Source organism: Salvelinus sp. IW2-2015, unplaced genomic scaffold (genome assembly GCF_002910315.2).
Source record: "Salvelinus sp. IW2-2015 unplaced genomic scaffold, ASM291031v2 Un_scaffold861, whole genome shotgun sequence".
NCBI lineage: Eukaryota > Metazoa > Chordata > Actinopteri > Salmoniformes > Salmonidae > Salvelinus > Salvelinus sp. IW2-2015.
The window spans coordinates 85,009-112,079 of record NW_019942631.1 but is presented as its reverse complement, the minus strand read 5'-3'; the positions used below and the strand labels follow the sequence as shown (position 1 = coordinate 112,079).

The 27,071-nt window shown below is 41.8% G+C and overlaps 2 protein-coding genes across 5 annotated transcripts in view; one reads left to right on the top strand and one right to left on the bottom strand.

Annotated features, from left to right (window-relative positions):
* Nucleotides 1–1,353: 1,353 nt before the first annotated feature.
* Nucleotides 1,354–26,388, bottom strand: ora6 (olfactory receptor class A related 6). Its single transcript, XM_070438371.1, is given in 8 exon segments — nucleotides 1,354–3,168; nucleotides 3,170–3,228; nucleotides 3,231–3,320; nucleotides 3,595–3,698; nucleotides 3,701–3,947; nucleotides 12,095–12,191; nucleotides 20,827–20,882; nucleotides 26,308–26,388. Coding segments are annotated over 8 exon segments (867 nt in total). The 3' UTR covers nucleotides 1,354–3,035.
* LOC111954164 (bromo adjacent homology domain-containing 1 protein) overlaps nucleotides 12,255–27,071 on the top strand; it is a 36,250-nt gene continuing 21,433 nt past the window's right edge. For 3 of the 4 annotated variants that reach the window (XM_024136282.2, XM_024136280.2, XM_070438374.1), the window contains exon 1: nucleotides 12,255–12,683. The gene's annotated coding sequence lies outside the window, so the exon portion shown is untranslated. Of the gene's footprint in view, nucleotides 12,684–23,316; nucleotides 23,629–27,071 lie in introns of those variants that run through there. The other variant, XM_024136281.2, reaches the window with a different exon arrangement.

Sequence of the window (27,071 nt, the reverse complement as noted above, 5' to 3'; positions counted from 1 at the left end):
CTCCACAAGTCTGATTCATCCTTGGGAGCAATTTCCAAACGCCTGAAGGTACCACGTTCATCTGTACAAACAATAGTATGCAAGTATAAACACCATGGGACCACGCAGCCGTTATACCGCTCAGGAAAGAGACGCGTTCTGTCTCCTAGAGATTAACGTACTTTGGTGCAAAAGGTGCAAATCAATCCCAGAACAACAGCAAAGGACCTTGTGAAGATGCTGGAGGAAACAGGTACAAAAGTATCTATATCCACAGTAAAATGAGTCCTATATCGACATAACCTGAAAGGCCGTTCAACAAGGAAGAAGCCACTGCTCCATAACCGCCATTAAAAAAAGCCAGACTACGTTTTGCAACTGCACATAGGGACAAAGATTGTACCTTTTGGAGAAATGTCCTCTGGTCTGATGAAACAAAAATAGAACTGTTTGGCCACAATGACCATCGTTATGTTTATAGGAAAATGGGGGATGCTTGCAAGCCGAAGAACACCATCCCAACCGTGAAGCACACGGGTGGCAGCATCATGTTGTGGGTGCACTTCACAAAATAGATGGCTGCATGAGGTTGGAAAATTATGTGGATATATTSAAGCAACATCTCAAGACATCAGTCAGGAAGTTAAAGCTTGGATCTTCCAAATGGACAATGCCCCCAAGCATTCTTCCTAAGTTGTGGCAAAATGGCTTAAGGACAACAAAGTCAAGGTATTGGAGTGGCCATCACAAAGCCCTTCAATCCTATAGAAAATTTGTGGGCAGAACTGAAAAAGCGTCTGTGAGCAAGGAGGGCTACAAACCTGACACAGTTACACCAGCTCTGTCAGGAGGAATGGGCCAAAATTCACCCAACTTATTGTGGGAAGGTTGTGGAAGCCTACCCGAAACGTTTGACCCAAGTAAAAAAATGTAAAGGCAATGCTACCAAATACTAATTGAGTGTATGTAAACTTCTGACCCACTAGGAATGTGATGAATGAAATAAAAGCTGAAAAAAATTATTCTCTCCACTATTATTCTGACATTTCACATTCTTAAAATAAAGTGGTTATCCTAACTGACCTAACACAGGGAATTTTTACTCTGATTAAATTTCAGGAATTGTGAAAAACAGAATTTAAATGTATGGCTGAGGTGTATATATATACACACAACACACACACACACACACACACACAACACACACACACACACACACACACACACACACACACACACACACACACACACACACACCACACACACACACAACACACACACACACAACACACAACACAACACACACAACACACACACACAAACAGCAAAAAGTTTGACAACACCTTACTCATTCAAGGGTTTTTATTTATTTTTACTATTTTATACATTGTAGAATAATAGCGAAGACATCAAAACTATGAATTAACACATATGGAATCATGTAGTAACAAAAAATGTGTTAAACAAATCAAAATATATTTTAGATTCTTCAAAGTAGCCACCCTTTGCCTTGACAGCTTTGCACACTCTTGGCATTCTCTCAACCAGCTTCACGAGGAATGCTTTTCCAACAGTCTTGAAGCAGTACTTTTTGGCTGCTTTTCCTTCACTCTGTGGTCTAACTCATCCCAAACCATCTCAATTGGGTTGAGGTCAGGTGATTGTGGAWGCTAGGTCATCTAATGCAGCACTCCATCACTCTCCTTCTTGGTCAAATAGCCCTTACACACCCTGGAGGTGTGTTTTGGGTCATTGTCCTGTTGGGGGAAAAAATGATAGTCACACTAAGCACAAACTAGATGGGATGACGTATCACTGCAGAATGCTGTGGTAGCCATGCTGGTTAAGTGTGCCTTGAATAAATCACAGACAGTGTCACCAGCAAAGCACCATCACACCTCCTCCTCCATGCTTCACGGTGGGAACCACACATGCAGAGATCATCCGTTCACTCTGCATCTCACAAGACACGGCGGTTTGAACCAAGAATCTCCAATTTGGACTCATCAGACCAAAGTACAGATTTCCACTGGTCTAATTAATGTCCATTGCTCATGTTTCTTGGCCCAGGTAAGTCTCTTCTTCTTATTGGTGTCCTTTAGTAGTGGTTTCTTTGCAGCAATTCGACCATGGAGGCCTGATTCATGCAGTCTCCTCTGAACAGTTGATGTTGAGATGTGTCTGTTACTTGAACTCTGTGAAGCATTTATTTGGGCTGCCATTTCTGAGGCTGGTAACTCTAATGAACTTATCCTCTGCAGCAGAGGTAACTCTGGGTCTTCCTTTCCTGTGGCAGTCCTCGTGAGAGCCAGTTTCATCATAGCGCTTGATTATTTTTGCGAATGCACTTTAAGAMATTTTAAAAGTTCTTGAAAGTTTCAGGATTGACTGATCTTAATGTCTTTAAGTAATGATGGACTGTCATTTCTCTTTGCTTATTTGAGCTATTCTTGCCATATTATGGACTTGGTCTTTTACCAAATAGGGCTATCTTCTGTATACCTTGTCACAACACAACTGATTGGCTCAAATGCATTAAGAAGGAAATACATTTCACAAAATCACGTTTAAGAAGGCAGACCTGTTAATTGAAATACATTCCAGGTAACTACCTCATGAAGCTGGTTGAGAGAATGCCAAGAGTGTGCAAACCTGTCATCAAGGCAAAGGCTGGCTATTTGAAGAATCTCAAATATAAAATATATTTTGATTTGTTTTACACTTTTGGTTACTACATGATTCCATATGTTTTATTTCATAGTTTTGATGTCTTCACTATTATTCCACAATGTAGAAAATAGTCAAAATAAAGAAAAACCCTGGAATGAGTAGGTTTTCTAAAACTTTTGACGGGTAGTTTACGTCTAAAAACCGGGCTTTGACTTCTTAAAATTACTTCCAAGAAAATAGAGAATCACCTRCATCTAACACAGAGCGTTTATAAATATACCACAATTACTTCGTTACATGTTTCAGAGAAGAGGTTATTCCCTTATCCCATAATCATACTGCACAGAAAATTGCTTACACCTGACACCTAAAAATTATTTCTTACATTACTTCTTAAATTGTTTCACAGTAAACAGGTTACTCCCTATCCCATACACATAAGGGCTGATTGTGGTATAGGACGATGTGATGAAGAACTCCACCTCGGTCCAAAAGGGGAAGTCGTAGGGACTGAAGGATCCATTCCACCTGGAACACCCCCATGGCAGCCAGGATGCCCACTGTGTTCCTATCGATCCCCAGGTAGAGACCTTCTTCCTGGGAGGCTGCTCCACTGGCGCCCCTGCTGCACTCAGCGCTGGCACCACCATCCTCCTCTGAACCAGCAGCACCTGGTGCACCAACATTCTAGTCATTCAGTAAAACTTCTATACATAACGAGTTATAATACGGTAGGTGTGTTCAACTAAAGAAGGGGAGACAAAACATACCAAGACAATGTGTCTGTCAACTGGACAACCCTAAGCAAACAAGTGGTCACAGACAGAGCATTGCCACTATCCACMGATCTAGAATCCGATCACTCTACCCTCAAAACTAACCTTATTAACTATTAGAGGGATGTGGTTAGGGGCAACCTCTACCGACTCCAAGGTGGTTACAGACCTTTACAATGAGACAGGTGGTGACGATGACGATGAATAGAGGCAGCAGGTTGCAGAGCAGGATGAAAATATACTTGAAGACCCAGTTAATGGTCGGGCAGTTCACTGGACGAAGTCTGGAGGGCAGCCTCCGTCTTGCGTATAGTTATCCATATGACCATCCATGTTCATGAGATAGGTAGGAGTTCCCAGGAACATGGCTAGCATCACACACAGCCCACTCACAGCCCAGGCCAACCAGATGTTGTCCAGAAAGACGGGCAAGATGCCCCCAGTCTCAGCATCTGGGAGCTTCTGGTACCAGAAGATGCTGATGAGGAATGTGAAGAGGATGCTGCCGATTTCGCCGAACACCTACATTACAAACGAATAGATCAATAAATTATCACATTATACAATTATCTCAGCTGCTGTCAACTTGTTTCTGACAGGAATGATTTCTAASTACATTTGTACTTATGAGACTGTGTAAATTCCGCCCAACCAGAGCACAAACTCATATAACCCTCCACGCTGTAACACAACAAAAAGCACTGTCAATAGCCTACCACTGAGCCACAAAAGCAATTTCGAGATCCAGGGTGACAGTACTTCTAGGACTTGGGAAGGCAGTAGCACTTTAGCCATCCGCTGCTACATATACTGTACTCTACTTTACTCTCACCATGAGGAACTTGAGCGTCCGGCAGGACAAGAGGGTGAGGACAGACACAGAACATGATGACGTTGCAGATGTTTACGACAAGGAGCTCTTCCAGGTTGGAGGTAGCGAGGCTCAGGAGAAACACCTCAAATGTTTTCAGATGGGAGATCTGGTTCTTTATTAAAGACAGGAACAGGACTACATTACCCATAATGCCCACGATGGAAATGAAGATCTGTTGGAAACTTGGCCAATGTGCTTGTAAGAACCCCTTGCCTGGCAAGCCAGAAGAAGATGGACTGCCTCTCTTGAGCCTGGTGCCTCTGCAGGTTTTTCCTTGCCACTGTCGCCTCTGCTTGCTGGTTGGGAATCTATAGGCTCAGATTATTTGCAAAAGTAAATATACACATCAAATTTGATTGATTGAAGAACCGTTGTTCTGTCCTTCTCCACACACCAATACACTTCTTGTGTGTGAGCTTATAGTTGATCTGTTCTCCACTTCTTTCTACTTTTCTGCCTCAGTGACCTCAAGCTCTGTTGTCATGCCTTCAAAGGCATCTGAACCCAGACTGCTGATTGGTTAAGATCATTAGGTGACAAGGAAGCAGAGGATGCTGGAAAAGCAGRGGCCTGGGACTGGGAGTCCCTTAAATTGCACCTTGGAGCTTCATTTGGACAGCCTCAACTCTGAGATGAGAACACTGAGTCTAACTTTCAACATTTATACCACTGCATGGCACAAATTAATTAGCTGGCATAATTAAATTGGGTTGTTGCGTAACAAGGTAGAGGTTGATTTCTACCCATTCAACTCGACTCACACAATCTTCCTCTGAGTTATTACTTCCATTGCAAACATGTGTCACCTAAAATCATATGGAAGCAAAAAATCAGTACCTCTAAGAATTGAATTTCATTAAATTCTGATGATTATAATATGGGTTTAATTCAGACATAGGATGTAAAAGTGCCTAAACAAAACCTCTCCTCCCACTTAGAATTACTCCGAAGTCAGACAAGTTCCATATAAGGCCCTTCCTGTAAGGACAACAAATAGAAAATGGGTTAAGTTTCTAGGTTGTCAGCGGTTACACAGTGTGGATTAATAGAGAGATTAACAGGAAATGGAGCGAGAGCATAAAATGTAGGCACAATTATAATTAGTACAGCATACAGGTATTTGGATTTGGTGTACGTAAAACACACCTTTTTCAAGGTGAAAAACATTCACTCATCCTTTCACACTCTTCCCCGTTCCTCTCATCACTCTTTCAATCCCTCAGACTCTCATTCTTTCTATCTCACCATCTCTCTTTATTATTTTCTTTAATACCTCATGCTCACTCCCTCGYGTCTTTGTCCTCAATCTCTCATTCCCTTACTTTCACTCTCTTACTGTAATACTCTCTCCATCTTTCACTCCTCTACCCCCTCACCCTCACTATTTCATCTCTTCACCCCCTCTCTCATTTCTCTTGTTTGTAAGGAAGCCTTCATGAAGCAAGACACACTCAGCAAAATAGGACAGCGAGTAAAGATGTGGGGATTGATTCTCAGTGGAYAGTACAGAGTGCGGAAATCTGTAATAACACAATATCACTACACTGGTGAATTGTGAGGGAGGAGTGTAAAATCGTGATGAAAAGCTTTTGCCAATTTCAGCAGGCAGTCTATGATTCACAGGTAGACAGTGTTATTTCACGGCACATCTCTTTTCCTCCATCAGCACTGACAGGTCTGTCTTTAACACTTACCCGGTCTCATTTGAGATCTGCAAAGGGGAGTGAACGAGAGCAGAAGGGAAGGGTCAACTTACTAGAACGAGATTGAGATGCAGTCAGACCAGAGAGAGAGAGAGAGAGAGAGAGAAAGAGAGAGAGAGTGCCCAGTGGTTATGAGTGTGGACAAGTGACAAGGAGAGGAAACAATTAGTGGATTGAGATGCATACAGAGAGTGAGTGAGTGCCTGGTGGTGAGGACAGGAGACGATGGGAGGAATGCRTCATACCTGCTGTATTTCTGTATTTTGAAAGTTATATACTGTATCTTGAATACTTGATTTCTGTCATGCAAAGCATTTTGGGACTATATCAACAATGGACTAATACCAAAAGATAGTTTTTTGGTGGAGTTTTCCTTTAAGTGGCCTTAAAGCGTAACTGAGGAAAAGAAGACAAGGAAAGGAAACCACTTTAGACTATTGAGATGTATCCCCAGCAACCCAGAATGGGTAAGTGAGTGTCTGCTGGTGCGTGAGTGAAGAGATAAAATGTCCTCAGCCCTGCTGTTCTAACACCATAGCACATTAGATCATGTCCCATCTTGTCTGTTTGTTCCAACAGTCTCCAAACGAGGTCTCCAGCTACCACCACACAGCCTTGTTTAAACCCGTTACTTCTCCTCTACTCTCTTACAAACAGACCCACTTCCCTCCTGCATCAGCTTTTAATCATCAATTGTATTATGTGTCTACTGTGGAAACCATGTCAAAATGGAATAGAAATGTTTACCCTGAAATGGACAATAACGCTTTGGAACATTGAATTCCCCCTTTGTCCTCCAAGTGTGTGCTTTTATTTTATCTGAATAAAGCGGGTTACTTCCAAGGGGCTTTTAATGCCTTCAAACACAGTACCTCAAACAAGAATCATAAAGACGAGTCATTCGTTGCGTATTAGAGACTACTAGGCTATGCTCCTTGTGCCCTCGCTGTTGGCCATTTGCCATTATCTCTTTTGACCTAAACAGGACAAAATGGCCACTTGACTGACCGCCACATATAGTAAGTGTTCTAACAGTAGCACGCCAGACTGCATGGGCCAAAAATCTGAACATGCTCCAGTGGCTTTACCTAATGCTACTGTTAGAACTGAATGTTTTAATAGAGATATGATATGGCTTCATACATATTCTACAAAGGACTTTGGTTAGCTTTTTACAGTGCCCTCAGAGAGTATTCAAACCCCTTGACTTTTCCCACATTTTGTTGTGTTACAAAGTGGGATTAAAATGGAATTAATTGTCACTTTTTGTCAACAATCTACACAAAATACTCTGATGYCAAAGAGGAAGAAAAAGTATTACATTTGTGCAAAATGTATGAAAAATACAACATATCATAAAACATAACATAATATATCTTGATTAGATAAGTATTCACTCCATCAATACGTTAGAATCACCTTTGGCAGAGATTACAGCTGTGAGTCTTTCTGGGTAAGCCTCTAAGAGTTTTCCACACCTGGATTGTGCAACATTTGCCCATGATTCTTTTAAAATGTCTTCAAGCTCTGTCAAATTGGTTGATGATCATTGCTAGACAACCATTTTCAGGTCTTGCCATAGATTTTCAAGAAAAACTGTAACTCTGCCACTCAGGAACATTTACTGTCTTCTTGCTAAGCAACTCCAGTGTAGATTTAGCCTTGTGTTTTAGGTTATTGTCCTGCTGAAAGGGTGAATTAATCTCCCAGTCAATGTCGAACCAGGTTTTGCTCTAGGATTTTGCCTGTGCATAGTTACATTTAGTTACTTTTTTTTACCTGAAAAGCTCCCCAGTCCTTAATGATTACAAGTATACCTATAACATGATGCAGCCACCACTATGCTTGAAAATATGGAGAGTGGTACTCAGTATTGTGTTGTATTGGATTTGCCCCAAACATAACACTTTGTATTCAGGCCAAAAAGTGAATTGCTTTGCCACCTTTTTTTCAGTATTACTTCAATGCCTTGTTGCAAACAGGATGCATGTTTTGGAATATTTTTATTCTGTAAAGGCTTCCTTCTTTTCACTCTGTCAATTAGGTTAGTATTGTGGATTAATTACAATGTTGTTTATCCATCCTACATTTTCTCCTATCACAGCAATTCAATTCAGTAACTGTTTTAAAGTCACAATTGGCCTCATGGTGAAATCCCTGAGCTGTTTCCTTCCTCTCCAGCAACTGAGTTAGGAAGGACACCTGTATCTTTTTAGTGACTGGGTGTATTGATACACCATCCAAAATGTAATTAAGTGTAATCCCTTCACCATGCTCAAAGGGATATTCAATGTCTGCTTTTACATTTTTATCCATCTACCAATAGGTGCCCTTCTTTGTGAGGCATTGCAAAACCTCCCTGGCCTTTGTGTTTGAAATTCACTGCTCGACTGAGGGATCTTACAGATAATTGTATGTTAGGGGTACAGAGATGAGGTAGTCATTGAAAAATCATGCTAAACACTTTTATTGCACACAGAGTGAGTCAATGCAACTTATTGTTAAGCAAATGTTTACTCCTGAATTTATTTAGGCTTGCCATAACAAAGGGGTTAAATACTTATTGACTCAAGACATTTCAGCTTTACATTTTTTATTAATTTGTAAAATAAAAAATAACTGAYATTATGGGGTATTGTGTGTAGGCCAGTGACAAACATCTCAATTTAATCTAATTTAAATTCAGGCTGTAACACAACAAAATTTGGTGTGAATGCTTTCTGAAGGCACTGTACGTATAAAGTAATCGTGGAATGCTATGCCACCAGAGATTACTAAGGCAAAAAGCAAGTTCAGCTTTAAAAAAAACAGATAAAAACATCGGCCCAAGGCAACTTCCCTGAGGGATACCGCAAACACAATTTTCACCATCAGTTTACGAAGAACAGGCAGCAAACTGATTGGGTGGCTGTTTGAGTCAGGAAAGGGTGCTTTACTATTTTTTGAAAGTGGAATTACTTTCGCTTCCTTCCACACCTGTGGACATACACACTCCTTTAGGCTTTGGTTAAAGACATGACAAATAGGGGTGGCAATACAGTCTGCTACCATTCTCAATAGTTTCCCATCTAGGTTGTCTATAGTTGTTAGTAAATCATTGGATTTGATTAATTCATTTGCAATTGCATCTTTGAGAACTACAATTTCGTATCTATTTGAAATGTTATGGTTATTTTTCTAAAAACGTATTAGGTTGCAAATGGAACTGGGGCCATGTAAATAATTGTAAGGCTACTCATTTTGAATCCATAGGTGGCACCTTGTGTGACCATAAAAGCCTGTGTGCGATTGGACAAAGTCATATAATTTGGTTGCAAAAGTCACTGGCCTGCCATACAGCATATAAATATAATTAGTATTGTGACACATAATTGCCATGGTAATTGGAATTACAATGGAATGTTAAGTCAATAAGCATTATGGGTAATTAAGTAATTTTCCATCATATGCGTTGTGACATTGTTGTTGCTCTGGTTACCAAGATAAAAAAATGTAAACGGACAAATAAACAAAAATACAAAACACAGTGGAATATAAAGTGGCCTATGGCATGTATCCGGACAATGCACTTCTTATGAGCCTAAAATAAAATAAACCAACATGAAAAACACAGCGGATTATACAGTGACCAGGGGCATGTCACTGTGTAACGGAGACAAGAACGCGCCGTAAGCGTAGTGCTCAGCTCAACAGCTGGGGTCGCTGTGAAGCGAGTTTAGAGGGGGTGCGTGAACATGCCGTAAGCTCACTCTACAGTAGAGGTCTTCTCTGGTTCAAAAAGTTGGTCCGAACAGACCCGAGGACAATCAGACCCGGATATGAATGGACCTGATATTTTTTATTAAAGGGGGACCCGAACCCGAATGAACCCGAGGACAACCAGACCTAGACCCAACCCGTACCCTAATGGGTCCGGGTCTAGATCAAAACCGATTGGACCCGAGTGACAAAAAAATTATGTTTATCAGCCAAGTTGCTCTTCTGATAAACAAATAGGTATTTATATGTGTGCTAGGCCTTCTAGGAGTCAGTAAATTAATCTTATTAGAAAATAAATATGCTATAGGCTATGCAGAGCCGTGGTCAGGTCCATTCGAGTTCACTCAGGTCTATCAGCTTAGGTTACATAGACCCGAGACCCGATGACAATAAAACAGGACCCGACCCAGACCTGAGGGAAAAGTTTGAATTTTGGACTCAAACCCAATGGGGTCCCGGTCGGGTCCTGGGTAATTAGTTCCCACCAGGACCCGTGAAAAGCTCTACTCCACAGCTAGCTGAAAATGTCGCCAATGTAACTGCTGAATTGGATCCTTTTCCATAGCTCAACTGGTTAGTATGTTGTCAAGGAGGGCAGTCATCTGTGTTAGTGAGGCCGAGGGCACTGGGTTCGAACTGTGGTTCAGACCGTTTACCCCGAGTTGTATTCAGAGAGGGAGGAAGCTAATCCYKCTAAGCTAGCACACTGATAACGATTTCAGCCGGACGCCGAACTTCTTTTGAGGGTAAAATGAAGAAAATTTGAGCTATATTGTAGAAGCAGATCCCACTGCAGTTGTGTGGCTTTGGTATTATAATGTAGCGAATGGAGGGACAGGGATGCAAACCCAAGTTGCTGGTGTAAAAGGCAATCAACATATGCATCGCACCAATAGGGTTAACCCATTTAATGGGAATTGTAGTGTGGCTCATATAGCGAGAGGATTGCTACACTGCACCCTCCGAACGGRAAGGCAATTCCCCATGCTTCGACCTGCCACGGCCCCCCTCACACGTCCGTTTKCCCCCTCACGGCTGCCATCTCACTTCTGACACCAATGTAGCGAACGGATCCCAGGCGTGAAAGGCAAACACCCTACGCATCTCACCAATAGGGTTAACCMGCTTGGGAATTTTAACGTGGCTCATACAGCGAGGATGACTACAATAATATAGAATGCATCATAACTCCACCTATTAAATGAAATGCTGCTGGAGAGTAACACATTTTGGCTACAGTCTCACGCTCCTTACTGCTAGGCAAGAAAGCAATTTCTAGTATTCAGGGAGGTTTATGCCACTTTGCTGAGTTAAGGGTCACTAATGATTTTTCAATACCGAATCTTGATTTAGGTGATTAGGGTTGGTTAGGGGTGGTTGAAAACCATGGCAACCAATGCATTTCACATTCTGCAACAACAGTTGCTGACTAAGGACGCTCAACACCAGTTGAATATGGCCGGTGTTGTAAAAATCGGCAAAAAAGCTTAATTAAATTGTTGCCGGCAGCACAGTTACAGTCACCAACGCTCTGGATAACATGAAAACAGCCCTGCTATGGGCAGGTAAAATGGCCAGAGTGAGGAGTTCGCTCATTAATATCTGGAAATAGCTAGCAAGCTAGCTAACTTTAGCCAGTTAGCTTGGGTGCTTGACTGCCATTGTGAGAAACGCTTTGAATTTACGAGCAGACAATCTGACAACGCTCTGAATTTACGAACGCACAGAGCTCACTCTGAGCGCTCTCTGGCACTCCAGATTGAATTTACGAACGCACCCAATATCAAAGGCAATATTAGAGCGAAGTCCAGCCTCTATTTGCCCCAAAAGGATTGTGAAGACAATTGAGTAGGTAGCCGTGCATGAATGAACTAATTGAAACGCTGTTGGGCCATTTACTATGTCGTCTGCAGTGGTAGTCTCCAGATCTCATATACAAAGATGCTCAGATCCGTGGTTGTTTAGGCCTGTGATTCCTCAAATATGCTAAATAATAGAAACATTTGCAGGAGGATAGCCTGTGTTTGAGTGTCTCCACCTGTTMATTTTGTGGTAGCCTTGTCTAAAATGGATGCATGTTCATTAACTCAAGTTTAGGCTATGCTATATAAAAAGTTGCATCCTGGAGGACGGACCCGTAAAGGCCYTATATTGCTGTTGAACGATTGCCGACCAAGCGCTGGTGCCCCTTTTAAAAGTATCTCCATGTTGTCCTCAAATGTGATCGGACACACACCCCTCCTGGGTGATGCTGTTATGTAAAATACGCTACACGGCCAAAAAAATTATATATATTTTTTACATGCGAAGAAAACAGTTCTGAGATGTTTTACCTGTGTTGAAGCCCGGGTCTGCTGAGGATTGGTACACTTTTCACAGCCAGTGCAACAGAGTAGCTTAGCTACAGCACTTGGGTTTCTGGCGAGCAGCCTTATTTGTCACTGGTGCGCAACTGAAAACTGCCACACAGTGCAGCTAGGTTGCACAGTGCCATAACGGATAAAGCGACGTGTATCTCTACACTTTAGCCCGCCCCAATCAACGGTATCAACTCGTGTGTGGAAATAGGTCCGTGTTTGAGTTGATGTAGCTAACGCTAGGGAGTACCTTTCGGCGAATAGGATGATGCTTGGAGTTGTTTACTTCTTTCGTCGATTGTTTTTGGGGGGTCCTCGAAAAGAGTGTGGAAAGGCTAGAGGAAGCCACATCTAATTCGGCGACATTGACGTTCGCTGAGACAAGCACTTCAAGTAAAGAGCAGAATCCAGCAGCCCCAGCATCGGACAACTAGCTAGCTAGATAGTTCGTAGTTGTTAGCTATCCACCTCTGTTAAACAACAAGGTGTCCTGGAGAGTATTATACCAAGATTGCAGATTGTTAGCGTGCCAATTAGGACAGGAGTGCCACGGAGACCCATACGGGTGAGTAGCTTGCGTTGCTGCCTCTTTTCTCATGGGTTCGTTCGTGGAGTAGCTAGGTAGCTAGCTAGCTAGATAATGCCACTAAACTAGCCCATACTATTTCGCTGTTCTTCCAGTGATGGCGATTGCGTTTGCTGTGTTTGTTTCGAGTCGTGTGTGTGTGCGTTAATGAGTGAAGTAGCCATGAAAATAGGAAATTGTTTCGGGGAGTGGTACTTGGCTGTGCTGCTAGCCTAAAAGCGTGCGCGATGTATAGTGGTCATCCACTCCAGCCCGTGTATGCTACTGCAGTGGTTCCCAACCTTTTTCGGTTACTGTACCACCATCTGAACTTTRCTCTGCTTGGAGTACCCCTGAAGTAACCACTCATGTGCATTTTACCAGTAAGCCTATGGTCTCATGAGTCTTCTCAAGTACCCCCTGTGGATAGGCCAAGTACCCCCAGGAGTCCTAGTACCCCTGGTTGGAAACCACTGTGCTACTGTGTCACTGCTACTCGTGCTAGCCAAGAAGTGAGCATTCGGAGCAATAGAGTCGATGTTGTGATTCAAAAGCGTGCAATTAGTTTTGAAATCTGGTGTAGTTACCAATAAATTGATGTTTAGTCTTCAATAAATACAACAATTAGGCAATGTTACAGCCTAATATATTATTATTTTATATGGTGGCAGGTAGACTAGCAGTTAGAGCGTTGGGCCAGTAAACGAAATGTCGCTAGTTCGAATCCCTGATCCGACAAGGTGAAAAATGTCGAMGTGCGCTTGAGCAAGGCACTAAACCCTAATTGCTCCAGGGTCGTCATTGGTAGAACCTGGCCGTGACCCCACTCCGCCTAGGGAGAGTGGGATCTGCACAAAAACATATTTCAAATTCATCACGTGCTTGTGAATACAAACATGCACATATGTGCTTATTTGTCCTATTTCACAAATCAAATTATTATTAGCTTGCTAACCCACCTGGATGCATGACTCAACAACGAGCATAACATTTAGTTTAGTTTAAAACTTTATCCTTATGATCCTTTATAACACATGTATTAAGCTTTGTGCTTCCTTAACTTATGTTATGTTCTTTGTCGCATGTTTCTCTGAGTCAGTTTCATGGTGTGTGTGCGTACGACACCGAACATCTCATTTCAAAATCATGGGCAGTAATATGGAGTTGGTCCCTCCTTTGCAGCTATAACAGCCTCCATTCTTCTGGGAAGGCTGTCCACTAGATGTTGGAACATTGTTGCAGGGGAATTACTTCCATTCAGCCACAAGCGTATTAGTGAGGGAGGGCACTGATGTTGTGTGATTAGGCCTGGCTTGCAGTCGGTGTTCCAATTCATCCCAAAGGTGTTCGAGGGGGTTGAGGTCAGTGCTCTGTGCAGGCCAGTCAAGTTCCTCCACACTGATCTCGACAAACCATTTCTGTATGGACCTCGCTTTGTGCATGGGGGCATTGTCATTATGAAACAGGAAAGCGCCTTCCCCAAACTGTTSCCACAAAGTTGGAAGCACAGAATCGTCTACAATGACATAGTATGTTGTAGCGTTAAGATTTTCCTTCACTGGAACTAAGGGGCCTAGCCCGATCCATGAAAAACAGCCCCAGACCATTATTCCTCCTCCACCAAACTTTAGGTGGCACTATGCATTCGGGCAGGTAGTGTTCTCCTGACATCCGCCAAACCCACATTCATCCGTTGTACTGCCAGATGGTGAAGCGTGATTCATTACTCCAGAGAATGCGTTTCCACTGCCCCAGTCCAATGGCGGCAAGCTTTATACCACTCCAGCCGCCGCTTGGCATTGCGCATGGTGATCTTAGGCTTGTGTGCTGCTGCTCGGCCGTGGAAACCCATTTCATGAGGATCCTGACGAACAGTTCTTGTGCTGACGTTGCTTCCAGAGCCAGCTACTACTTGGTAGTGAGTGTTGCAACCGAGGACAGGCGATTTTTAAGCGCTATGCGTTTCAGCACTCGGCGGTCCCGTTCTGTGAACTTGTGTGGCTTACCACTTCGCGGCTGAGCCGTTGTTGCTCCTAGACATTTCCACTTCACAATAACAGCACTTACAGTTGACCGGGGCAGCTCTAGCAGGGCAGATATTTGACGAACTGACTTGTTAAAGGTGGCATCCTATGATGTTTCAATGTTGAAAGTCACTGAGCTCTTCAGTAAGACCATTCTACTGCCTATGTTTGTCTATGGAGATTGCACCTGTCAGCAATGGGTGTGGCTGAAATAGCTGAATCCACTAATTTGAAGGGTTGTCCGCATACCTTTGTGTATATATAGTGTATATCAAAATATGCAAATGAGACCATATAGGTCTTACATGTGCCTATACTGCCAATCTACTTTAATAGACACTGGATRAAGTCATTATATTTTGGGGGGCTTTAATTTGAAAAAGACTCCAGGGGCCTAATTTATCAACCGTGTAAATTTCTCACAAAATTCTTGCATATGTGGAGATTCTAGGATTTGCGTGCGCAATAAATGATTGGGATTTATCAAACTGTCACACGCAACACATGCGCATGTGTTCATTAATAGATCAGAGCCATACTATATTTCTACGCTCGTGAACAAGCGTAACAACCAATGATATAAACCCTGGATGGCTGATGCGGTGTATTGGCCAGTGAGAGGCTTTGAAGCCACCGATCAGCCTTACTGGCACTCCCCAGAAGGACCAGTCCTCCATAGGAATTCATTGACTTCTACAGTATTTCAATTAAATGTTTCAAGGACAAAATGACATGTATTTTTGTTGTTGTGGTGGGGGAAGGTAACATTAGAACTTTTTTTTAAAGTACACTTTAAGGAAGATGTTTTATGTTTATTTTTTCTTTGTATGTTTAGCTCACATAATTTAAAAGTATGCATTTAAGGTTTCTGTAATAGAATAAACGTGGCAAAAACAAATGTAGATATTCATAATAAAGCGCCCCCTGTCAGTGATCTAGTGTATATTTAAATCATTGGTACAACCCTGCCTGGAAAACGCCCTCTCTCCACCTTGTATGCTAACAACAACGCTCTCATTTGCTGTATGATTTTGAGATGTTGGAACTGGGCCATGATGGTTTCTAAAGCGCAATGGCAAAATGTATTACAGTTCTGTAGAGGTGTGGGCAGAATGTGGTAATCTTTTGCAGTGACTTTTCCAACTTAAAATGCATGCCGCCTATAGCGAGTGCTAAACACTGGCTGCGCATTCTGCAAGATTGTCTTTTCAACAATTTAAAAGTAAATGCTTCAGCCCACACTTCTATGCAAAAGACAAATTGTTGTTCAATATTTTTTTTCAGGACATGATTGTGTTTCTATCTCCTGCCTTTGGGCGGCAGGTAGCCTAGTGGTTAGAGCGCTGGACTAGTAACCGAAAGATTGCAAAATCGAATCCCCGAGCTGACAAGGTAAAAATCTGTCGTTCTGCCCCTGAACAAGGCAGTTAACCTACTGTTCCTAGGCCGTCATTGAAAATAATAATTTGTTCTTAACTGACTTGCATAGTTAAATAAAGGTAAAATAAAAATAGTCTCTGAGATTAAATAGGCCATGATTTCGTGCTCCTACCACACAGCAATACTAGCATATACTGTCAAAAGGCTACTGGTTTATTTACTTTCGYGCATACTTGGCTATTGAATGAGCAATGGATAAATAGTAGCCTAATATTTGTTGTGCAGCTGGAATAACCCAGTCATGTCAGAAAAGGAGAGACATGTCCTGCAGTATATGATTTAGGCCTATAAAGTAAAGTAAACACATTAGGCTACATGCTGCTATGCAATCTCCTAACCAAATGCATCTGTTTTATCATTAGGCCCACGTTTGAAAGTTTTTGTTAGCCTACCATTATTATAATTCCTGTGCATCGAACGCTTCAAATTCCCCATAAGAACAATATTTGCTTGCAATACAACTGATCAACTCCCAGAAATTGTGTACGCGTGGTCTGAGCTGTACTTTGAGATATGCACACTTTTGGGTGCGCATGCACCTTTGATAAATGAGGCCCCAGGACTCTTCACAGATTTTTAAAATAAAAAAACAGTATTGCCATGTGTCAGAAATGCATTTCGGCATACATTTGACAAAATAATCTTCTCTGGAACACAATTTTAGAGATATCGGCAATTGCTTCAGTAAAAGTCTGAAGAATATAAGCACACAAAGTGGTGACTGCACAAGCTTCTGAAGATGAGGTATACAGTGCATTCGGAAAGTATTCAGACCGCTTGACTTTTTCCACATTTTGTTATGTTACAGCTTTATTCTAAAATTGATTAAATTGTTTTCTTCCCCTCATCAATTTAAACACAATACCCCATAATGACAAAGCAAAAACAGGTTTGTAGACTTTTTGCAAATGTATACACTACTGTTCAAAAGTTAGTGGTCACTTAGAAATGTCCTTGTTTTTGAAATCATTTTTTTTTTGTCCATTTAAAATAACATGAAATTGATCAGAAATACAGTGTAGACATTGTTAATGTTGTAAATGACGGCATAGGTGTACAGAGGCCCATTATCAGCAACAATCACTCCTGTGTTCCAATTGCACGTTGTGTTAGCTAATCTAAGTTTATAATTTTAAAAGGCTAATTGATCATTAGAAAAACCCTTTTGCAATTATGGTAGCACAGCTGAAAACTGTTGTTCTGATTAAAGAATTAATAAAACTGGCTTTCTTTAGACTAGTTGAGTATCTGGAGCATCAGCATTTGTGGGTTCGATTACAGGCTCAAAATGGCCAGAAACAAAAAACTTTCTGAAACTCGTCAGTCTATTCCTGTTCTGAGAAATGAAGGCTATTCCATGCGATAAATTGCCAAGAAACTGAAGATCTCGTACAACGCTGTACACTACTCCCTTCACAGAACAGCGCAAACTGGCTCTAGCCAGAATAGAAAGAGGAGTGGGAGACCCCGGTGCACAACTGAGCAAGAGGACAGGTACATTAGTGTCTACTTTGAGAAACAGACGCTTCACAAGTCTTCAACTAGCAGCTTCATTAAATAGTACCCGCAAAACACCAATCTCAACGTCAACAGTGAAGAGGCGACTCCGGGATGCTAGCCTTCTTGGCAGAGTTGCAAAGAAAAAGCCATATCTCAGACTGGCCAATAAAAAGAAAAGATTAAGATGGGCAAAAGAACACAGACACTGGACAGAGGAAGATTGGAAAAAAGTGTTATGGACAGACAAATCTAAGTTTGAGGTGTTTGGATCACAAAGAAGAACATTCGCGAGACGCAGAAAAATGAAAAGATGCTGGAGGAGTGCTTGACGCCATCTGTCAAGCATGGGGGAGGCAATGTGATGGTCTGGGGGTGCTTTGGTGGTGGTAAAGTGGAAGATTTGTACAGGGTAAAAGGGATCTTGAAGAAGGAAGGCTATCACTCAATTTTGCAACTCCRTGCCATACCCTGTGGACGGCACTTAATTGGAGCCAATATCCTCCAACAACAGGACAATGACCCAAAGCACAGCTCTAAACTATGCAATAACTATTTAGGTAAGAAGCAGTCAGCTGGTATTCTGTCTGTAATGGAGTGGCCAGCACAGTCACCGGATCTCAACCCTATTGAGCTGTTGTGGAAGCATCTTGACTGTATGGTATGTAAGAAGTGCCCATCAAGCCAATCCAACTTGTRGGAGGTGCTTCAGGAAGCATAGGGTGAAATCTCTTCAGATTATCTCAACATATTGACAACTAGAATGCTAAAGGTCTGCAAGGCTGAAATTGCTGCAAATKGAGGATTATTTGACGTAAGCAAAGTTTGAAGGACACAATTATTATTTAAATTAAAAATCATTATTTATAACCTTGTCAACATTTTTACTATATTTCCTGTTCATTTTGCAACTCATTTCATGCATGTTTTTCATGGAAAGCAAGGAAATTTCTAAGTGACCCAACTTTTGAACGGTAGTGTGTATATAWAAAAAAAMAACAGAAATATTACATTTACATAAGTATTCAGACCCTTTACTCAGTTCTTTGTTGAAGCACTTTTGCAAGCGAATACAGCCTCAAGTCTTCTTGGGTATGATGCTACAAGCTTRGCACACCTGTATTTGGGGAGTTTCTCCCATTCTTCTCTGCAGATCYTCTCAAGCTCTGTCAGGTTAGATGAGGAGCGTCTCTGCACAGCTATTTTCAGGTCTCCAGAGATGTTTGATTGGGTTCAAGTCCGGGCTCTGGCTGGGCCACTCAAGAACATTCAGAGACTTGTCCCGAAGCCACTCCTGCGTTGTTTTGGCTGTGTGCTTAGGATTGCTGTCCTTCGCCCCAGTCTGAGGTCCTGAGTGCTCTAGAGCAGGTTTTCATCAAGGATCTCTCTGTACTTAGCTCTGTTCATCTTTCCCTCGATCCTGACTGGTCTTCCATGCCACTGAAAAACATCCCCACAGCATGATGCTGCCACCACTTTGCTTCACCGTAGGGATGGTGCCAGTTTTCCTCCAGACGTGACACTTGGCATTCAGGCCAAAGAGTTCAATCTTGGTTTCATCAGACCAGATAATCTTGTTTCTCATGGTCTGAGTCTTTAGGTGCCTTTTGGCAAACTCCAAGTGGGCTGTCATGTGCCTTTTACTGAGGAGTGGCATCCGTCTGGYCGCTCTACCATAAAGACCCGATTGGTGGAGTGCTGCAGAGATGGTTGTCCTTCTGGTTGTCCTTCCTTCCAAAAGGCACCTAAAGGAATCTCCGAYCATTGAGAAACAATATTGAACTATTTGGCTGGAATGCCAAGCGTCACGTCTGGAGGAAACCTGGCACCATCSCTACGGTGAATCATGGTGGTGGTAGCATCATGCTGTGGGGATGTTTTTCAGCGGCAGGGACTGGGTTACTAATCAGGATCAAGGGAAAGATGAACGAAGCTAAATACAGAGATCCTTGATGAAAACCTGCTCCAGAGCGCTCAGGACCTCAGAATGGGGTGAAGGTTCACCTTCCAACAGGACAATGACCCTAAGCACACAGCCAAGACAATGCAGAAGTGGCTTCGGGACAAGTCTCTGGATGTCCTTCAGTGGCCAAGCCAGAGCCCGGACTTGAACCCGATCTAACATATCTGGAGAGACCTGAAAATAGCTGTGCAGCGACGCTCCCCATCCAACCTGACAGAGCTTGAGAGGATCTGCAAAGAAGAATGGGAGAAACTCCCCAAATGCAGGTGTGCCAAGCTTGCAGCGTCATACCCAAGAAGACTCAAGGCTGTAATTGCTGYCAAAGGTGTTTCAACAAAGTACTGAGTAAAGGGTCTGAATACGTACGTTTTTTTTTATTTGTTAATAAATTAGCTAGAACTTCTAAACCTGTTTTTCCTATGTCATTATGGGGTATTGTGATGTCATTATGGGGTATTGTGTGTAGATTGATGGAGAAAAAAAGCAATTTAATCAATTTTAGAATAGGGCTGTAACGTAACAAAATGTGGAGAAAGTCAAGGGGTCTGAATACTTTCCGAATGCACTGTGTGTATATGATATGTGTGTGATATATATATACATATCTCAATAGCCATCACATCCACAGCTGTTACGGATGTTACAGATATCAACATGCTGAAAAAGGATACTGACAATGAAAAGGGAGAAACCAATTATAGACCATATATAACCTTGATGAAAGTTAGCTTCACAGAGAACATTTCAAGATCTGATGTAAGGTGCATGTTTTACCACAAAAAATCATACAAATGTTTTGTAACATTGCCTGTCCCAGTCACCTGCTATCTTTATAAGACTGTAGAACGCGCAAACGAAACTCAAGACACTTCAATTTGGTTTGCATTGCTTCATTAACATCTCATCTTCATAACTAACACTGGGGGACAGCTGTGAGTGGAAAAACAAGCTATTTGAGCCCATTCTAATAGCCTTGGATTACTCTGTAATGGTTCAAATTTAGTACATTTCCTACTTTTCAAATAAAGCCTGAACTCCAACATATACTGTAGACCTTAAGGATAATTATGGAAATGACTAACTTTAATGTGAATGTGTAAAAGACGTCACACTTCTTGCTTAGTCAGTACCGCTTCTTCCTGATTCGGCTCACAACGAGGCTCGGACCCAGGACCTCTGCCTTGCTAGCACACGTGACCGCCCTCCTGAAGCATCTTACCTGTCGGCGCCACGCAAAAAGCTAKCTATTTGCAGGCGCAAGTGGGGACACTTGGGCTGAGGAATAAGTTTCACACATCCCCATGAGCTACACATACTCAGGTTGACTTTTACACAAAACTGCCCTTCTACAGATGTTCCCCTCACACAGTATAGCCCATCTCTCACAGGTGTAGATTAAGTTTGGGGTGCAACATCATTACAACAATTCCAGTCAGACCTGTATGGAGGACAGGAGAATGGGAAGTATTTGTCATTCTAAACTAAARGGTGTCACTGACTGTGATAAAACTCCCCTGGAAACAACAGCACAAAAATGTTCCCTTGCCATTAGGTGGGGAAGATGGKACAGCATGGAAGTGTCATCAGATAAATGGTTTGGGAAATTACCACTTTGTATTAGTCACTCTGCTCTTTCTCTCCTTCCTGCTACATATTACCAGAGCTGAAAAACAATTCCATGACTTTATGTTGTTTGTGAACAGCCCACGGATAGAGTTTGTGATTAATATATCACCTTAAAACTGTGTAGTTTAAATCTTGGCAATGCAAGGATTTTTGGTTCCTTGTTTTTGTTTTAATATTATTAAAGTGATTTTTGTCTCCATTTTCCAGGATTATAAGGCTTTGGGTGAACAGATAAAGTTACTCTTTGACGCCCTGGTTTATTGCCGATTAGACATTAATCTCTGGGGTAGAGGGTACTGTAGTTGGCTATAGTATATAAAAGTTATTCAGTCACTAGCTGTAGTTTTGTAGGGAAGCAGCCGGTAGCCTAGTGGTTAAGGCGAATACCCGAGCCGACRAGGTGAAAAATCAAATAACCCGAATTTGCTCCAGGGGCGCAGTAATGGCTGACCCTGTAAAACAACACATTTCACTGCATCTATCTGTGTATGTGACAATAAGATATTTGTTCTTGTTTGCATTATGCTTAATTTTGTTGTATCACAGAGGTCTCATCAGCCTATAATGCAGTGGACTCCTGATAGGCTACTGGCTTGGGACTGTTGTGACAGTGCAGTGTGAAACTGAAAAACGGTAGTGCATTTAGCTTAGCTGAAGTGCACTTTTCAGGAGTTGACTACTGATTGTGCCCTCAGTTATTGACATATCAATGAAATATGTCAAATTGTCAGTCATATGAACGGCTGTGTAAAATGTTTATTAACTGGTTATTATTATCCAATGTATGGTTGCTGTGTGATTTAAAGTGAAATGTTTAACTTGTATATAGGACAGATGTTACACATATCGAGATGGCTCTATCTATAGAAATGGCATACAGAAGCAATGTCAGTTGTTTCAGTTGAAGCCTTCAAGTCATCTGATAATTTACATTCTGTTCAGTTTGCAGCTCAAATCCTTTTCCTCAACCAATTTTCTGACCGAAATGATGCAATTGACAGACATTCAACTACATTTTTTTAAACAAAGATTACCGTGGCTTAAATATGGATACTCTGGAAACACAGCCTACAACTGAAAGAGCGACGATTGGTGGTCGCGTGGCCAGATGTCTCGGCCTTGAAATCACACATTTTTCACCTTAATGCACATGGTGTTGTGGGGGATTTAAAATCGTATAGGGTTAATCTTAATAGTCTTCAACAGCTTCCTCTACTTGTCTCCTCTCCTTAATCTCGATAGTCTAAAGGAGCTTCCTCTCATTCATCTGCTTATATCTGAAAACCCATACCAAGGAAAAGCAATATGGTGGATACCCACTGGGGATTTGCTTTCAGCTGTCCAGTTCCTTCATATCTGTGCTGCTGAAGGAAAGGAGACAATGAGAGGAAGCAACTCCAGACTATTGAGAATTGCTGCCTATGCATTATTACATTGTAATCACCTGACACCAACACAAAACTAGGACCTGATCACTATAATTTATCATATTAATTTGCCCGTTATTACACGGAGTGTGGAGGCCCGCATATTATTAATGCGCTCGATTAATTTCCTCTGCAATATGACTGGGTGGTGTTTGCATGTACCTATAATACAGCAATAGATACTGTAATAAAGCGATTAATAAAACCGGTAATAGCGGTAGCCTAATGCACATGAAGCAGCTTATGCCTGGTCCAAAGGTTCAATCATTTGGACCCTATACTAGTGAGTGTTAGGCTTTGTAATATATTGATTGAAATTATAATTATTTCCATATCCAATTAACTGTTTGGGCACGCTAAGAAATCAATTAGGCCAATAAAATGGAGGGTTATTATTTGAAAAGCGTTCTCATTTTATTCCACCACAGGCAATGAGAATGAACTGGTGTTTCCCTGCATGTTTTACATTCTCTTGGGTGTACATTACAATGTTGTGATAGCTGTACACACCAGGAGACGTGTGGAAATATAGCTAGTGGTTTACTCAATGTGGTCTGGTCACGACAAAATGACAGGGTGAGGCTGGCGTTGAGGGCGGACAACATCGCTCCATAGCCGGTGCAATTAACCGAGTTGAATCAAGTTAATTCGAGACACTTCGCAGGGGGACGCATATTCGACAAATATTTGGGGTTTTAGTCTTGAAATTAACCGCCAGGCCTTTTCGCTATTGGAAGACTGGGATGTCAGCGAGGCTCGTCTGTATAGCAATTGGTTAAAATGAAGTTTTCTGCAAATCCGTGAAGCCGAACCAGGAAGAGCAAAGCACATCGCGCAGGCAGCCACCGTCCTCTCTCTCCACTCCCCAGCTCTCCCCCAGTCAGTACAGAGATCAGTTCAGCCATCACACCAGTCCAGCACTATTTCGACGCTTCTCCAGGCATAGTATGACGGAGTCGTCGGAGTGTGTAAGTTAATATCTCTCAAATCTTTCTTCCTTAACGATTTTCGAGTGCCGAGTGTTGAAGTTGCGTTCGGAGCCCGTCCAAAAAGGAGTGCAGAACCTATTTTCGCTTCGGAGAACGAAACCCCTTCTGCCATGCAAAATCGATAGCTGTAGCTTGCTAGCATACGATATCCTTGGGGTTTCAGACTAAGTAGTGGTATAATAGATCATTATTTCGATGTTATTTTCATAAATAGCATGGAAAAAGTGTTTGTGGCACCATTATTTTGGCTGCGGTTTGTGTTCGGGTCGCCCACAGCCCCGTAGATAGCAGTTACTTCAGATGGCAGGCTACTCAGAGACGTCTAGCGAGCGAGGCGCAGCCTGCCTACTGTAACGTTATGTCGGCCCCGATGTCCTCAAGTAGGCTATAGGACGTTGTGTATGTTTGAGCAAGTCAAATAGGTCACCAGGGCGAAACTCAGGTGTTCCATGTAGCGCTTGAATCGATTTAGATGGACTGTAGAGTAGACCCTCTGAAAACCATTTCATGACAAACAAGCCGACGCCTCGTGTTTATTGTTTTTGTTCTGGCATCGAAAGTGTTCAAAATACCCCCCTGCATCAGTTCAAAACACCTTACCCTGTGGGTTATTTTGGGGAAGTTGTCGGTCCCCTTGTCATTGCCCCCATATCTCACACGGTGTTAAGGTGTAATTACATAGATTAATGTCAGCGTGAATGCCTGGTTCTGGAAATAATTGTGTCTAAATGTGGAGTAGCTTGCTCTGAGAAATGGTAGGCAAGATAGATACATRCTTATTAGGTGTCTGTATGGCCTGTAGGCTAGGCAACACAGGACATGACTGTTTGTTTTGTAACTTGTTTACCAAATGAAACCAGTGGCAGTGGGCTCTACAGTCATGTAATAATTATTTCATACAAATAATATGTAATTGTCTAATTGGTTTCTGCTGATTTTAGAATGTTTGCTGAAATGTAATGTCTGCTGGATTAGAATGTCTGGTGAATTTCATTGACTGTTTAAAATGCCCAGATGTGTCAGATTGTCWCCATGCATATGGAAATCTCCCCGACCTCTCACGTACTCGATAACGGTCCAATCATGTTTTGACTATTTTCATCTCTTCAATATTGTTTGTTTTGAGTGCGTCGGCATGCGCTTCAGTTTTGCTGCATTCCTTTTATTAAGTATTGTTTAGCATCTCCGCATTTTCATTTTTACAGAGAATCAGAAATTCTAGAACGTTCTTTCAGAAGAAGCATATGGAATAGACTACATTGTGGAAAGTTTACTGCTTCTTGGTAGTAAATGAGAAAGAAACCCACCAGGAGCCACATTTTCTCAAGCGGGTGTGAAGTGCAGTTCGACCCAATTATACATGATCGTGCTGTGGAAGGGTCAATGATCTCTGCTGAAGATGTTAAGTGAATTTCAAGGAATCCCWTTTTTGTGACTACTTAAGAAGGCCAAATTGATATCATTCACAGCTCAGCATAAATAGATTAGTCATATTTTGACACACACCTCTATTTTCATGATTTATTGGATTATTTCGTAGATTAGTGTTGATGTTATTAACTAAAATATACATTTGTGTATTAGAAGGTAGGGCTGTGACAGTCATGGAATTTTGGATGRCTGTAAAATGACCAGCCAAATGACCGTGGTCTCGGTCATAACCGTTTTGAGTCGCATTGGTTATCTATATATTTTTTTAATGAACACATAATTAAAAAAAATAAATGTGTCCTGACTGCATGTACTGCTATAGAAATAGAATGAATAGAACAGGAATCCTCATTCAAATGAATGATGGCATAATGGGTGGCGGACATTGCGAGTGTACCCATAGGAGCAAAGTTGGAAGTAAAAGCAGGAAGTGTACCCATCAATATGGGCTGTGATTTGTTGATTCAGCTCAATTGGCATTTAAAAAAAAAATACATTCCATTGCATGAGCCACATCAGTTAACATAATTTAAATGAACATTCTACATTACGGCGGCAGGTAGCTTAGTGGTTAGAGCGTTGGGCCAGTAACCGATAGGTTGCTAGATCGAATCCCCGTGCTGAAAAGGTAAAAGTCTGTTGTTCTGTCCCTGAACAAGGCAGTTAACCCACTGTTCCTAGGCCGTCATTGTAAATAAGAATTTGTTCCTAACTGACTTGCCTAGTTAAATAAAGGTTACACACACTCTGACCAAAGTTATTTTGTTCGCATGTATGTATGTCCCCATTACCAGTAAAATATAATCAGAACCTATTTTTCATTTACTTGCTGTGCTGTTTCATTGTTCATTTCTTCAGTCGTTTCATTCTCAACCAGGATTTCATCATACATGTCAAGCAGTGAAGTTTCAGCTCTGTCTGTCCGTGGCCTCTCTTCATCGGTGCGCACTGTCACTGTGTCTGTTTCCATCTTGTCCAGCTGTGTCTAACATTTCACGTAAACCCTGTTTCTTGTCTGTATCGAAGTAGCGGTCCTTGTACCTAGCATCGGGCATGGTGTCTACACAGTATAGAGGCTCAGAGAAAATGGCCCTAGGAGTGTGTTCATGTTTCCAAGTTTCAAACATGTTCTCAAGTGCCATTGAAATGGAAGCAGTGGTATGAGAACCGGCATATTCTTGAGCATGCAATACAGCTTTCCTCAGTACAAAATCCTTGTTGACCCACTGTGCTGTCAGACAGCATGCTCATGGGGCTGACATCGCTGGTCCAAATGTCAGTCGTGAAGTTAATAGCAGTGACCCCCATAGCAAGTAGCTCATGGATGTGTTTCAACAATACTGTGTAACTCCGGTAGGGCAACATCTGAAAAATAGTGCCTTCTTGGTCGACGAAAGCCAACATCACCCACGACAGAGAACGGTTGATTGTCAAGGCCAATGAATTCCATTATCTTGRCGTTAATTGATTTCACCTTTGAGTTGTCTCGCTGAAATGTTCTTACTCTTTCAAATGACTGCTGGACTTGAACTTGTTTAATTGTTGGAAGTGTGCACTTAGTATTTTTCTGCTTTTGTTCTGTGTAACGCTGTATTTTTCGTGGCGTCAWTACRCCATCTGCCTACGTTATATAGGTATGCACGTCAGCWTTGACATCGGTTTTGGACATCAGCGTTAAACTAGACATCATGCCGATGTTGGCATTTTTAGCTAATATTGGCCGATTCTGATATGCTCACCGATTTTATATATTGTGCATCCCTACAAATTATAGGGTATTTAATTGTGTTGTTCATAATGTGKACATAATGACAACKTTTTTCAGCTTCAGTATAAAATTCCAAACACTTAAGACATTGTCAATAACCATCAATAGCCCTAATGTTGGATGTTAAGAATAAAATGTCTCTTGTAATGGCTGTTTGGATTCTTCGTAAAGCACATTGCATTTTATTCATCCCTTTTTAGTGAGTTTGCTTATAAAAAATAAT